The sequence below is a fragment of the Salmo salar genome, chromosome ssa15 (genome assembly GCF_905237065.1).
Source record: "Salmo salar chromosome ssa15, Ssal_v3.1, whole genome shotgun sequence".
In the NCBI taxonomy this organism is placed as follows: domain Eukaryota; kingdom Metazoa; phylum Chordata; class Actinopteri; order Salmoniformes; family Salmonidae; genus Salmo; species Salmo salar.
The window spans coordinates 93,708,613-93,725,263 of record NC_059456.1 but is presented as its reverse complement, the minus strand read 5'-3'; the positions used below and the strand labels follow the sequence as shown (position 1 = coordinate 93,725,263).

General features: G+C 43.0%; 1 protein-coding gene across 2 annotated transcripts in view; it reads right to left on the bottom strand.

Moving 5' to 3' along the window:
* LOC106572662 (low-density lipoprotein receptor-related protein 1) overlaps positions 1-13,334 on the bottom strand; it is a 249,595-nt gene extending 236,261 nt beyond the window's left edge. For both annotated transcript variants that reach the window (XM_045696299.1, XM_045696300.1), the window contains exon 1: positions 12,709-13,334. In XM_045696299.1, coding sequence (XP_045552255.1) covers positions 12,709-12,805 — 97 coding nt within the window. In that variant the 5' untranslated portion in view covers positions 12,806-13,334. The remainder of the gene's footprint in view (positions 1-12,708) is intronic.
* Between the last annotated feature and the right edge of the window lie 3,317 nt (positions 13,335-16,651).

Here is a 16,651-nt window from a genome sequence, read left to right as displayed (position 1 = left end):
TAATTTTAAAAGGCTAATTGATCATTAGAAAAGCCTTTTGCAATTACGTTAGCACAGCTGAAAACTGTTGTGTTGATTAAAGAAGCAATACAACTGGACTTCTTGAGACTAGTTGAGTATCTGGAGCATCAGCATTTGTGGGTTCGATTACAGGCTCAAAATGGCCAAAAACAAAGAACTTTCTTCTGAAACTCGTCAGTCTATTCTTAGTCCATGCGAGAAATTGCCAAGAAACTGAAGATCTGGTACAACGCTGTGTACTACTCACTTCACAGAACAGCGCAAACTGGCTATAACCAGAATAGAAAGAGGAGTGGGAGGCCCGGTGCACAACTGAGCAAGAGGACAAGTACATCAGAGTGTCTAGTTTGAGAAACAGACAGCTCAGAAGTCTTCAACTGGCAGCTTCATTAAATAGTACCCGCAAAACACCAGTCTCAACATCAACAGTGAAGAGGCGACTCCGGGATGCTGGCCTTCTAGGCAGAGTTCCTCTGTCCGGTGTCTGTGTTCTTTTACCAATCTTAATCATTTATTTTTATTGGCCAGTCTGAGATATGGCTTTTTCTTTGCAACTCTCCCTAGAAGGCCAGCATCCCTTATTTCAATTCAAAGGATTCTCTTTGTATTCAAGGTTTATATGGTTTAATATGTAGGGATCTCTCTGGATCTCTGCTAGCCCAAACCACTCAGAATCACATCAAAGTGGTGGAGGCTGAGAGGAGTGTGTGTGTCTGGCTCAATAATCGCCAGGAATGAACGATAAACAATGTATAACAAGGCTACAACCTACATTTAAATGGATATTCTTCTTTCCCTTGGTTAAATACAAAGACTTGCTTTGTAAGGATGAAAAAGTGATCAAGTTGTCACTGACAAAGTTGTCTGACAAAGTGTAGCTGTACATGCATGCCCTGTCAAGGATATCTAAACAGAAAGCTTTTAAAAGTGAGGACTCACCTCTGTGAAGTCTACATGGCCCACCACCTCCTCATCAAAGAGCTCAGTACCGTGATAGTGATTCATTTTTATCCTAATGTGTGCCACATGCATAGCCAGCCAAGCCTCTTATCACAGAGTGGTTAAGTCCCAAATAGGACCATATTCCCCATAGGGTTCTGGTCAGGGTCAAAAGTTGTGCATTAGATAGGGGATGGGGGGGCATTTCGGACGCATCATGAATCTGAGTTCAACAGCTGTGACTAACAGAAGCAGACAGGTTTGACACATGGCAGCAGTCACATCAGATACCTCTCTCCTCATCTGGCCAGGTGTGAAAGCAGGCTGCAGAGTGGAGGAACTTAGGGCCTCCTGTTCAATTGATTCTCCAATCGAGCGCAAACACACACAAACACAGCCTTGGAACAGCCTAGGTGTTTCTGGAGGTGGAACTAAGACTGCAAAACTGGAAGACTAGAAGAGTGCTCTGAGTAAGGTCACCAGAGACCAACGTGGTCCAGCGGCCTGTCTGCCTCACCGAGCCCCCCGGGCCAGCTCCAGCTCCAGCACTAGGTGCAAAGTTCTCCATCAGAGATAGTAAAACTACAAGACAATGTTCAGTCACAAAGCCAGGATTCACACGTTTGTGTCGGATGTCAGGCAAACGTTACAACCAGTTATGCTTACTCCTTGTGTAAAATACATGGAAAAGACAGATAAGCATTTCATTTATCCGAATTAGGAAGCATTGGGATGTATAATTGTTTACATGTCTAGCTCTAGCGTTTTTTTTCCGGGAACTCAAATCAAGTATGCGTCAATTTAAAAAGAACTGGCTGAGAATGTTGCTATTTGTGGTTTAGACAGTGATGAAGCATACCACAACTGACAACCAAAACAGTGAGGCAGAAAGAAAAAGAGAGACAAAGTTTCTAGTTTCTATAACCTAAAGAGAAATCCAAGACATCTTCTATCCTTCCCTTCCACATCAACACCCACACAGTCGTTACCCCCATTCTGTTCAATAAACCGATCTGCTCCCTTCCGGGTCTTATAGGAGCTAAATAGAGTAAACAGTTGTGTAGCTGCTACCAGAAAACACCAATTAGAACACACCCCTTCTACTCACCATCAACAAACACTCATCTGTGAGCCTCAAGCCTTCGTACGGGGAGATAGTAGTGCATTATGGTAGTGCCACTTGGTAGTGCCACCACTGGAGGCTAGTGCCTCTAGCCTCCAGTCTCAGCTCAGGCTGAATCTACAATGCTATACATGAAGGGATGCTATACAGGGAGAGATTTTATAAAGTTATTGTCAAGGCTGTCTCCGCATTATTATTTCACTAATAGTTCTGTTTAGGTTCAAGCTGCATTGTCTCCTGAAAGGAAGTATTAGTTAACACCCACCGCCATAAGCTCTTTATTACAAGCAATTCATAAGCTCTTTATTACAAGCTATTCATAAGCTCTTTATTACAAGCTATTCATAAGCTCTTTATTACAAGCTATTCATAAGCTCTTTATTACAAGCTATTCATAAGCTCTTTATTACAAGCTATTCATAAGCTCTTTATTACAAGCTATTCATAAGCTCTGTATTACAAGCTATTCATAAGCTCTTTATTACAAGCTATTCAAAGGCTAAACTGCTACTTTGTGAAAACATGGAGACCTGTTTGCATGTTAATTCCAAAAGGCACAGCCCCATTTCCCTACACTTCACATACGGTACTTAAGTTGCATTATACATCACTTTTTCTCAAATCTCATTACAGAGAAAATGATTGCAAAGAATTTGGTGTGCCACCTGAGAGAGTGCAAAAGCTGACTAACTAAAAGCTTCAGCTGGCAGCTGCTGCAGGTCAGGCAGCATCACAATCAATGGCCATTCCTATGTGACAGTATCAATGCACATGTCCCTCCCACCTGAGGATCCGTTTTTTTTCAGACATCTATTTCCTGTGTTTGATGGGTGCAAAATCGACTTGTCACTTAAATCTCGCTGGATTGATTGCTTTCATTTTACACTTGTGACTCTTTCATACTCTTGCTTGTGTCGTCTGGTTTTTCCCTTTAGCGTTACCACCAAGGAAATGTTTGTAATGACCTGTCAAACACCCCTTTAATGGCTGAAATGGGCTCAGTGGAATACATTGTATTTCCGTTGCATCTATAAGACCGCTAAAGCGTCATCAGGAATTTAACGCATCACAAGAAAGAGAAGAAAGATAACTTTAGTTTGATGGGTGTATTGATGCAAATGAAGCACATATAATTGTCTTTCTTTTAGCACAAAATATTTTGTAAATACTTGATATCATTACAAAATGATATCGCAATTCAATGGCTCAAACACGAGACATATGTGGCAAGGTCCACAGACAATCACAGATTACAAAAAGAAAACCAGCCCTGTCGCGGACATCAACGTCTTGCTTCCAGACAAATGAAACAATTTCTTTGCGTGCATTGAGGACAATACAGTGCCACCGATGCGGCCCGCTACCAAAGACTGTGGGCTCTTCTTCTCTGTGGCCAACGTGAGTAAAACATTTGAACGTGTTAACCCTCGCAAGGCTGCCGGCCCAGACGGCATCCCTAGCCGCAGACCAATTGACTGGTGTGTTTACGGACATATTCAATCAATCCCTATCCCAGTCTGCTGTACCCACTTGCTTCAAGATGTCCACCATTGTTCCTGTTCCCAAAAAAAGCTAAGGTAACTGAACAAAATGACTATCGCCCCGTAGCACTCACTTCTGTCATCATGAAGTGCTTTGAGAGACTAGTCAAGGATCATATCACCTCCACCTTACCTCTCACCCTAGACCCACTCAAACTTGCTTACCGCCCCAATAGGTCCACAGACGATGCAATCGCCATCACACTGCACACTGCCCTATTCCATCTGGACAAGAGGGATACCCATGTAAGAATGCTGTTAGTTGACTTCAGCTCAGCATTCAACACCATGTACCCTCCAAAACTCATCATTATGCTTGAGACCCTGGGTCTCAACCCCACCCTGTGAAACTGGGTCCTGGACTTCCTGACCGGCCGCCCCCAGGTGGTGAAGGTAGGAAACAACATCTCCACTCCGCTGATCCTCAATACTGGGGCCCCACAAGGGTGCGTTCTCAGCCCTCTCCTGTGCTCCCTGTTCACCTACGACTGCATGGCCATCCACGCCTCCAACTCAATCATCAAGTTTGCAGACGACACTACAGTGGTAGGCTTGATTACCAACAACGACGAGACGGCCTACAGGTCGGAATGTGGTTTCAGGAAAATAACCTCTCACTCAATGTCAGCAAAACAAAAGAGATGATCATGGACTTCAGGAAACAGCAAGGGGAGCACCCCACTATCCACATCGAAGGGACAGCAGTGGAGAAGGTGGAAAGTTTTAAGTTCCTTGGTGTATGTATCACCGACAAACTAAAATTGTCCACGCACACAGACAGTGTGGTGAAGAAGGTGCAACAGCGAGGCTGAAATGTGGCTTGTTACCAAAAACCCTCACTAACTTTTACAGGTGCACAATTGAGAGCATCCTGTCGTGCTGTATCACCGCCTGGTACAGCAACTGCATCGCCCACAACCGCAGGTCTCTCCAGAGCGTGGTGCGGTCTGCATAACGCATCACCGGGGGCAAACTACCTGCCCTCCAGGACACCTACACCACCCGATGTCACAGGAAGGCAAAAAATCTAATCAAGGACAATAACCACCCGAGCCACTACATGTTCACCCCACTCCATTCAGAAGGCGAGGTCAGTGCAGGTGCATCAAAGCTGGGACAGGCAGATTGAAAAACAGCTTCTATCTCAAGGTCATCAGATTGTTAAACAGCCACCACTAGCACAGAGAGACGGCTGCCTACCTACAGACTTGATATCATTGGCCACTTTAATAAATGGAACACTAGTCACTTTAATAATGTTTACATATATCACATTACTCATCTCATATGTATATAATGTATCCATCACTATCTATTCTTTACTATCTATTGCATATTAGATGTTCTGTCACTGCTCATCCATATATTTTATACTTATATATTCTTATCCCATTACTTTACTAGATTGTGTGTATTAGGCTTTGCTGTGGAATTTGTTAGATATTACCTGTTAGATACTGCTACACTGTCAGATCTAGAAGCATAAGCATTTCACAACACTCACAATAACACCTGCTAACCATGTGTATGTGACCAATACATTTTGATTTGATTTGAAATGTATATGAGTGCATTCTAATATATATATATATATATATACACACTTTTTAAATTCAATACCTGAATTCCCAACAAAATCCCTTAACTCCATTCATTATTTGTCAAAATAAAATGTTATTTTGTCACATAGACCTGCTTACTTACAAGCCCTTAACCAACAACGCAGTTTGAAGAAGAAAAAAATAAGTGTTAAGTACAAAATAGATAAGTACAAAATACTAAAAATAAAAGTAACAAATAATTAAAGAGCAGCAGTAAAATAACAATAGCGAGGCGATATAAAGGGGGTACCGGTACAGAGTCAATGAGCGGGGGCACTGGTTAATCGAGGTAATTGAGGTAATATGTACACGTAGGTAGAGTTAAAGTGACTATGCATAGATAATAAACAGAGAGTAGCAGCAGCGTAAAAGAGGGGGCGATGCAAACAGTCTGGGTAGACATTTGATTAGCTGTTCAGGAATCATATGGCTTGGGGGTAGAAGCTGTTAAGAAGTATTTGGACCTAGACTTGGTGCTCCGGTATCGCTTGCCGTGTGGTAGCAGAGAGAACAGTCTATGACTAGGGTGGTTGGGGTCTTTGACAATTTTTAGAGCCTTCCTCTGACCCTGCCTGGAATAGAGGTCCTGTTTGGCAGGAAGCTTGGCCCCAGTGATGTACTGGGCCGTACGCACTACCCTCTGCAGTGCCTTGCGGTCGGAGGCCGAGCAGTTGCCGGCCCAGGCAGTGATGCAACCAGTCAGGATGCTCTCCATGGTGCAGCTGTAGAACTGTTTGAGGATTTGAGGACCCATGACAAATCTTTTCAGTCTCCTGAGGGGGAATACGCTTTGCCGTGCCCTCTTCACGACTGTCTTGGTGTGTTTGAACCATGATAGTTTGTTGGTGAAGTGGGACACCAAGGAAGTTGAAGCTCTCAACCTGCTCCACTACAGCACCGTCGATGAGGATGGGGGCGTGCTCGGTCCTCCTTTTCCTTTAGTCTCTTTAGTCTTGATCACGTTGAGGGAGAGGTTGTTGTCCTGGCACCACATGGCCAGGTATCTGACCTCCTCCCTTATAGGCACTCTCATCGTTGTTGTTGGTGATCAGGTCTACCACTGTTGTGTCATCGGCAAACTTAATGACGGTGATGGAGTCGTGCCTGGCCATGCAGTCATGGGTGAACAGGGAGCACAAGAGGGGACTGAGCATACACCCCTGAGGGGCCCCCGTGTTGCGGATCAGCATGGTGGATGTGTTGTTACCTACCCTTACCACCTGGGGGCAGCCCGTCAGGAAGTCCAGGATCCAGTTGCAGAGGGAGGGGTTTAGTCACTGGGTCCTTAGCTTACTGGTGAGCTTTGAGGGCGCTATGGTGTTGAACGCTGAGCTGTAGTCAATGAATAGCATTCTCACATAGGTGTTCCTTTTGTCCATGTAGGAAAGGGCAGTGTGGAGTGCAATAGAGATTGCATCATCTGTGGATCTGTTGGGGCGGTATGCAAATTGGATTGGGTCTTGGATTTCTGGGATAATGGTGTTGATGTGAGCCATGACCAGCCTTTCAAAGCACTTCATGGCTACAGACGTGAGTGCTACAGGTCAGTAGTCATTTAGGCAGGTTACCTTAGTGTTATTGGGCACAGGGACTATGGTGGTCTGCTTGAAACATGTTGGTATTACAGACTCAGTCAGGGAGAGTTTGTCTGTGGGTCAGTGCATGCTCGGAGTACACGTCCTGGTAATCAGCCTTGTGAATGTTGACCTGTTTAAAGGTCTTACTCACGTCGGCTAAGGAGAGCGTGATCACACCGTCGTCCGGAACAGCTGATGCTCTCATGCATGTTTCAGTGTTACTTGCCTCGAAGCGAGCATAGAAGTTTTTTCGCTCGTCTGGTAGGCTCGTGTCACTGGGCAGCTCACAGCTGTGCTTCCCTTTGTAGTCTGTAATACTTTGCAAGCCGTGCCACATCTGAAGAGCGTCAGAGCCGGTGTAGTACGATTCAATCTTAATCCTGTATTGACACTTTGCCTGTTTGATGGTTCGTCGGAGGGCATAGCAGGATTTCTTATAAGATTCTGGGTTAGAGTCCCGCTCCTTGAAAGCGGCAGCTCTACCCTTTAGCTCAGCGCATGTTGCCTGTAATCCATGGCTTCTGGTTGGGGAATGTACGTACAGTCACTGTGGGGGCGACATCATCGATGCACTTATTGATGAAGCCAGTAACTGATGTGGTATACTCCTCAATACCATCGGAAGAATCCCTGAACATATTCCAGTCCATGCCAGTAAAATGTTTTATGTGCTATAATTGTCAATATCTGGATTTAAAAAACTGAAAATGTTTGGATAATCTTCAATTGTACAACTTGCATTGATTAGAATTATTTTTTATTAGAAAAACCTTTCAACAATTTTGATGACCATTGCTAGTGACAGGCTAGCCATGGTAGAGATAACCTGGTCCCAGATGTCTTTGTGATCTTGCCAACTCCATTGCTGTCATTGTTCAGTCAAACATGACAATTCCATAAGGAGATGGTAAGAGAGCAGAAACAAAATTACATCCAGGCTAAGATAGAGTCTAAAGAGAGTAACGTAAAATCTATGACCTGTTGAATGTGTGTGGAGGATGCAGAATGTTCCTGGTAGATGTTTCCAGTGCTGGTTATGAATGTTCTGAGGAGAGGCCATGAAACAGGGCCCATTATAGGGTCAGGAAAACAGAGTCTAGGCACCTCTGGAATTCATCCTCTCTCTTCACCTCCTGACCCACAGAAAACATCAAAAGAAAATGACCCCGGATGATCATAGGGACCTTAGGACCTTTTCTTCTTATCTTTTTTACTACAAAACATAGACAATCAAAGTCTAGAGAAAATCGCAGGTTTTAAAAGTGTACATAAAATCGCATCTCCACTATTATGGTGCTGGAGATAAGCAATATGATGTAAAAAAGTGGTGAAGTGCCCCTTTAAAGACTTGGGTATACAGACTTCTCTGGAATTTACCCTCGCTCTTCACCTTGTGAACCAAGTCTCCACAGCTGACCAATAGTTGGCCGAGCTGAGCCTTTACCTTTGTTGTTGTAATGGACGTTGCAAGGAGTAGACCAAGGCGCAGTGTGGTGAGTGCTCATCATTAATTTATTTACTCAGAACACTTTAAACAAAATAACAAAACGACCAACAGTTCCGTCAGGTTCAACAAAACAGAAAGTAACCACCCACAAAACCCAAAGGAAAACAGGCTGCCTAAGTATGGCTCCCAATCAGAGACAACGATATACAGCTGTCCCTGATTGAGAACCATACCCGGCCAAAACAAAGAAATACACAAAACATAGAAAAAAGGACATAGAATGCCCACCCTAGTCACACCCTGGCCTAACCAAAATAGAGAATAAAAACCTCTCTATGGCCAGGGCGTGACAGTTGTGGTCATGTAATTCTGCTCAATGTCAAGGGACATAGAAATACTGTACATCCTACACATAATGGGTTGATCTGTAGGAGGCATCCCATCTGTATCTTTTTTCTGTAAGATATGAGTCATACAGTACAAGGACTGCTATGTGTTTTTAGTGGTGGTGAAATGAACTAGAAACCCACAGAGAAGAACACTACACATAGGCTACCGTATATCCTCTCCCTTAATAACATACTGGATCAAATGTAACATGATACAATTGCTATTTGCTAAAACCTTTAGCCACAATTACAACATTAACATGTGATCATCAAGTGTCCGATGTTTCTGGATTTGCATCTTTGATATCTAAACAGAGTTGTTTGACTGTGCAGCTAAAGATAGATACACCATCTCCAGCTAGCCAGGATAGTCCTGGAACAGAACAACCAAAGATAAACCATCTCCAGCTAGCCAGGACAATCCTTAAACAGAACAACTAAAGATAGTTTATCTCCAGCTAGCCATGACAATCCTGGAACAGAACAACTAAAGATAAACTATCTCCAGCTAGCCAGGACAATCCTGGAACAGAACAACTAAAGATAAACCATCTCCAGCTATCCAGGACAATCCTGGAACAGAACAACTAAAGATAAACCATCTCCAGCTATCCAGGACAATCCTGGAACAGAACAACTAAAGATAAACCATCTCCAGCTATCCAGGACAATCCTGGAACAGAACAACTAAAGATAAACCATCTCCAGCTATCCAGGACAATCCTGGAACAGAACAACTAAAGATAAACCATCTCCAGCTATCCAGGACAATCCTGGAACAGAACAACTAAAGATAAACCATCTCCAGCTATCCAGGACAATCATGGAACAGAACAACTAAAGATAAACCATCTCCAGAACAGAACACTGGTTGGCCCTAAACTCTGACCTCTGACCTTGGCTTCCTCAATCTCCTCTTTTCCTAAATCCCTAATTCACGCTGCGTCCAGCCAGCCAAGCCCAGTGGTGATCCGGATTGTGTTTCATTTAAGTGCCTGACCCTGGCCTCTAGCATAGCAGCATCACTCTCTCACTCACACACTCATCCCCTTCCTCCTGTCTCCTCTGGACTCCTCCTCTAGCATACCATCCACTCACTTACTTACTCACTTACTCACTCACTCACCCCCCACCCCCTTCACTCTGCCCTGGACTCTAGCATAGCATCCACTCACTTACTCACTCACCCCCCTTCCCTCTCTTCTCTCTCCCCTGGACTCTAGCATAGCATCCAGTCACTCACCCCCCCCTCTCCCGTGCCTCTGACTTTGCATCTGGACATCTGTGCCATTGATCATCATCATGCTGCTTGCAACATGAGATCAGATTCTGTCCCCAACATTTTCCATCATTGCTCTGGTAGTACATACTGTTACCCAGACATCAATGGAGATTGATTCCTGCTGCTAATGTTTGTTTAGTTTTTCTAAGATCAGATGCTGTACTGTCCTGTGATTGTCCAGTGTCTCCCAACATTTCGCCGTCACTGGTCTGGCCGTACATAATGTTACCTGAACGTCATGCGGAGACTCACAAGGATCTCCAGACGGACTGATTCCTGCTGGTCAGTGGTGTAAAGTGTAAAGAAAAAATACTTGAAAGTACTACTTAAATAGTTTTTGGGGGTATCTGTACTTTACTTTACTATTTATATTTTTGGCAACTTTTACTTTTACTTCACTACATTCCGAAATAAAATAATGTACTTTTTACTCCATAAACTTTCCGTGGCAGCCAAAAGTACTGGTTACATTTTGACAGGAAAATTGTCCAATTCACACACTTGTGAATTGAACATCCCTGGTCATCCCTACTGCATCTGATTTGGCGGACTCACTAAACAGAAACGCTTTGTCTATAAATTGTCTGAGTGTTGGAGTGTGCCCCTGGCAATAAAAAAAACATAAAACTGGTGCAGTCTGGTTTGCTTAATATAAGGAATTTAAAATGATTTACACTTCATCTTTTACTTTTGACACTTAAGTATATTTAAAACCATATACTTTTAGACTTTTACTCAAGTAGTATTTTACTGGGTGACTTTCACTTTTACTTAAGTCATTTTCTATTAACGTATCTTTACTTTTACTCAAGTATGACAATTGAGTACTTTTTCCACCACTGCTGCTGGTAAAGAATGCATTTCCCCATCAGTGGCGAGTGCTAGCAACAAGATCAGCTGCTGGACTGTTGTAGTACTGTCCAATGTTTCCCAACATTCCCCAAATTGTGAGCCTGCACTGATTGACTGAAGTATTGCCTCTTTCTTTAATGTTCATACAAGAGCATCATTGTTAGCTTCTACTATGGCGTAGTCTACATTTTAACAATATGGATTATATGGAGGATTATGAAGGTGAATAGAAGGAAACCTACTGCTATCTCAGTATCCCTAGTTTCAAGAACTAAATGAGCGGATGTAGGCCAACTGTATTATTCAAATCAGTTGGGAGGGACCTTTATAAACATGCCTTCAATGCCTTGGAAACCCAACACATTATTTATGCGCATCAATAAAAACAATTTGGGGTATTTTTGCAATAGTGGGTTGTTTAGTAAGAGTGTATTTTGTAACGCACGTTGTGCTGCCTCAGTACTGCACTACTGAGTGACATTAGGTTTTAAAACACCAAAACAAGTCAAGTTCATCTCTCTATCATAACAAAATGTTCATGAGAAAAACTATTCAGTCCAATATCTGGTTGTGGCTTTAGATATGCATAGCCAATGTGGTATGAGTTACCTATAATACAAGAGCAGCCTATTCATTCCCTTTAAGTCAAATGAACTATGCCAGTGACACTATATGACAAATGCTGGTCTATTTGACACTGTATAGCAACAATGTTGCCAGACGTTCCAAATCATTGTCTACAATGTTATAATGTTCTCGCTCTGAAGGTGTATGGTCATAATGTCGCACGAGATTGTATAATTGTTGCAAGAATGCACTTTAGAATGTAGCTGATCATTATAGCCAATTACTGGAAAATTACTCGATTATTTCATTCAGTTCTCTATAGGCTATCTGACTGTCATCAAGTGAATAGGTCTATGATGTTGTGATGAATGTATAGTTTCCAAGACTTTCTAACCTTAGCTGCTCGTCCGGACAAGTCACGAAAATAGCCTATATTTATAAAGATTACAACTGACCAACCGCAACATAGTTGTTTTTACATTCTAAGCGCATGCAGCTCAAAACAAACATGAAAACGGATATTTCGATAGGATTTGGTTTGAAGTGAACCCGCGAAGGTGTAACCTGATCACTGCAAAAAAATCCTTAGCCTACAGCCATATAGATTCTGACCCATAAATGATTCATACGCATAAATACGCCATAGGCATATTGATCGGGTCCGTATTAGCCTACTGATCGATCCAAGGAAAAGTGTAGTGCCGTGTCTGTCTAGCCTACCTAGAACTGGGGACACGCAGGCCTTTCCCTTTCACGGATGTGCTGTGATATATGCATCGTCTACCTGCTGAATAACCTTACAAGACAACATTGAACGAGCATGTCAACAACAGCACAAGAACAAAGGGCATACAGTATTTTTAATCATTCGTGGGGCTACATCTCATCTGGGAGGGAATGGGAATCAAACCGAGTAGCTGGCAGCACAACACTGTCCGTGTAGCCATGCATGGCTTTGAATCCCCTTTGATTTACGAAAAAATGAACCCATATGAAGCTCAACACATCTGTGGGTTAGTTGACGACAGTTGTTTTATGTCAATAACACCCTAAATGAATCATATATGCCAGGCTACAGACAGGTGTTTATGAAATGATCATTTGACAAAAGGTGAGCAGGCAAGATAGCCTATATCCTATGAAGTCTGTCTCACAAACATGGCACCTATATGATTAGCCCTATTGTTCATATCGATCACTAGCAGACTGGTTGAGTCTAATGCCTATAGGTGTTATGAAGACATTGGTCCTGGGCCAATAGTAGGCTATGTGGTGAATAGCCCACATTCCATGTTACACCTATATTGCTAAAGAGTGGGCATGCAGTTTCACAAAGCAATAGGCTACAACACACTAGACTGTCACTTACCATCAATAGATGCTGTAGGAGATAGGATCTCCAAACTGAGCAGAAATCCCACGAAGAACAACCTCATTGCCAACACCTTTGCAATGCCAGATGTCATTGCTTTTTTAATATATATAAAATACTGGATATAACGTTGGCTAGAATTATAAGATCAGAGAATATATTCAAACACCTCATCCGAACACCCAGAATGGTCGGGTGCGATTGTCCGTTCTCTTTGCGCCCTGCAACCACGCACTGAGAATAGCTACGGTAGCTTCACTGGCAGCAGTAGGCAATGGATACAAATGTAGAAACATTGAAAGACTTGCTACAACCTAGTGAGCCTACGAGTTGTTCTCATGCAGTCATGTATATATATTATACAGTATCAGCATGCGTGATCCATATAAGCCCACACACTATTTTTCAAAGGAAAATATATTGTGAACACAATGTGGCTTCGCCATTCATCTAGAAATGTCCCACTAGTTCACAATCTCCTCGGATTTCCGTCACTGCGGCAGTGTTGAAAATAACCCATGCCATAAAATTAAAAATAAAAGCGCCTTTTTCTTTGGGAGCTCCACCGCCTCTGTTACTGGTGGTTACAACACGTTGAGTGGATGGCGGTGAGTCTGAAGCGCCGACACACAGCACTCTGGAACCAGTGGATGACGTCACCAATTCAATTCTTAGAGAAAATCGAAAAACTGCGCGGCAAGCTCCCTTTGCGCAAGCGCGGAGACTCTTTCCAGCGCATTAAACTGGCGCCCCTACACCAACCATATTGGCACAAGGACAGTTGTTTTCTGTTTCAATTTGATTGACAAGTGTACACCCTCAAATCTGTCTGTCATTAGAGTTGAACAGGTCCGAAATATTATAACACATTGGCCTACTGTATATAACACAGAACTTATTTAACGTCCTTATTTTAAAACTTTTTAAAGAATGCCACACTGGGTCTTCCAACACTGTGGAAGCTTTCCCCTAGCTTTGTGCACACAGCTGCTCTTAACTTCAGCATTGATAGGTGTGCACCGTAGAGCTCCCAAGAATCATACTAGTATGCTTCTATGTTACTATGATGACAGATGAGATCATGAGAAGTGTCCCAGCCAGGGTTCCGGAGAGGAAGGATGTGCTATATTCAAAACAGGTTTTTGGACTTTTTATGACATCCCGCTCAGAGAATATTCTCTGACTCAGACTAATGATGTATGTAAACCCTTGATTGCTGATGCTATGTTTGTGCCATTGAGAAGTCTTGAAGCCACCAGTCAGCCATATTGGCAGTGGCACTCCCATGTAGGAGCAGTACTCCATAGGAATGAATGGAATTCTATAGTATTTCAATTAAATGTAGTACAACCCACTACAACAACAAAAAATACTTAAATACATGTAATTTTGTCCTTTAATTGAAATAAAATAGAATTCCATTCATTCCTATGGAGGACTCCGCATACTCTCAACTGCCAATATATAGCATCAGTAATCCAAGGTTTATATACATAACTGAACCCAGTCCACTGCATTTCTCAGGAGAGAACCTCCTCTTGTGGTAAATTAAGGACATGGCATATAACTCAACAGTCGTAGCACAGAGTTTTCCTAGTAGGCGCATCGCAATAGTCTAACATGGCGACATCTCAAAATAACTGTAGAGTATAGGGGCTGGGGGGGAAATGAATAAAAAAAAAAAATACAGCTTTTTAGGCAAATGTACTAAACAATAACTTTAAGCAATGCAATTCATATGCATAGAATAGCCTATGAGTTAGGCTATAAAATAGCTTACACATTTTATTGACTTTAGACAAAGTCAATGAAAGACCCAGCCATAGCCAAACTAATGCACATAAAAAATGGAATCTGGACTCTGGACTCTGTCATAAAACCTGACTTCATGATCAAATCATCTGTAACATATGGATTCTCATCCTATGAATGTCAGCTCAGTTCACAATGCTGCATAGTAAAAATCTCTGTTTTCTTCCCAAAGCAGCGGAGTTGTATTATTGCTTTGTTTCCAATGTGAGTCCCAAATGGCACCCTATTTCCTATAGTGCACTGCTTTTGACCAGTTCCCTGTCACAGGGATTCCTATCATAAGGATATCTTAGGGCCCTGGTCAAATGTAGTGCAATACTGTACATAGGGAATAGGGTGCCAGTTGGGAAGCAGACAAGGCTTGGGGTAGTAGAGGAAGATGTTTTCCATCTGAAGCAGTAAGACAATGAAACTGTCTGTGACCCCTCAGAGAAAGACAGAGATTTGAGACTGGCTTAAATCTCTCTTAAATCTCCCTTCTCTCTTAAATCTCTCTCTCTCTTTCCTCCCTCTCTCTCTATCTCTCCGTACTCCCTCCCCCTCCCTACCTCAGTCTAGTGTGAAGACTGATACTTAAGAAGAATGTGAGTGACATAGTCAGGAGGGAGGGTCCTCTAGCTTTCTCATCCAATGGGTTTTGAGAAGGAGACGAGGCGAGAGGACGCGAGGAGTATGCAATAAAGATTTTCCCAAGACTCTAAAAAACATAGACGGTTTGTGAAAACATATATCGATCTAACAAACTTTGGCCCATTCATAATCCATTATCATGGACTTAGAAAACATAGAGAGGGATTTGGTGTGGTTTCAAAGGCCTGAGGCGAGAGGGGAAGTCTGAGTACAAACAAAGATCCTATCTAGATCCCCCTCTGAGAGAATGTATATCCCAAAGGGCACCCTATATAGTGCTCTGGTCAAAAGTAGTGAACTATGTAGGGAATAAGGAGCCATTTGGGAAGCAGACAATATAAGGCTGATTCCTACTGTTGTAAGGTAGGTGATTTTAGAATGAAAACCAGAAACTAAAATGACCTAACCCTTCCAGACCTGTAGAGGGCACTGAACACTGAACATGGTGTAAATGGAATGCCTGTTGTAGTATAGAGTTAGACTTTCAATGTACTGTATATCAAGTATCAACCATCAAGATAAACTCAGCAAAAAAAGAAACATCCCTTTTTCAGGACACTGTCTTTCAAAGATAATTTGTAAAAATCTAAATAACTTCATAGATCTTCATTGTAAAGGGTTTAAACACTGTTTCCCATGTGTAACGGCTGTCATATTGTAGAGAGGACCAAGGCGCAGCGGGTTGCATGTTCATCATTATATTTAATGAATAAAGATAACACGAAACAAAACACGAAACAAAACAATAAACAAAGAACAACAGGTGACAGTTTCACAGGCTACAATAATCACTAGCAGTGCGAAATACAACTACCCACAAACAAACAGGTGAACACAAGCTCTTAAATATGGCTCTCAATCAGGAACAACGATGAACAGCTGTTCCTGATCGAGAGCCACACGGACCAACAAAGAAATACACACACTAGAAAAACCTAGAATACAAAAACCAGAACATACACCAAAACCCCGGAATACATAAATAAAACACCCCTCTACAATACACATAACCCCCGAACCACATAAAACAAATACCCTCTGCCACATCCTGACCAACCTACAAATACAAATAACCCCTATACTGGTCAGGACGTGACAGTACCCCCCCCCAAAGGTGCAGACCCCGGATGCACCTCAACAAAAAAATACCAAAAAATAAACCCCTAACTAAAGGGAGGGTGGCTGCCGTCAACGACGGCACCTGTGCTACACCCCCCCTCCCCAACCCACCTATACTGGAGGTGGCTTAGGTTCTGGCCTACTGTCCTCCAGACTGTAGGCAGAGTCTCGTCTCCGGACCGTAGGCAGACTCACTCGATTCCAGGTCGCAGGCAGACTCACTCAGTTCCGGGTCGCGGGCCGTCTCACCCGGTTCCGGACAGTGGGCCGTCTTACCCGGTTCCGGACAGTGGGCCGTCTCACCCGGTTCCGGACAGTGGGCCGTCTCACCCGGCTCCGGACAGTGGGCCGTCTCACCCGGCTCCGGACAGTGGGCCGT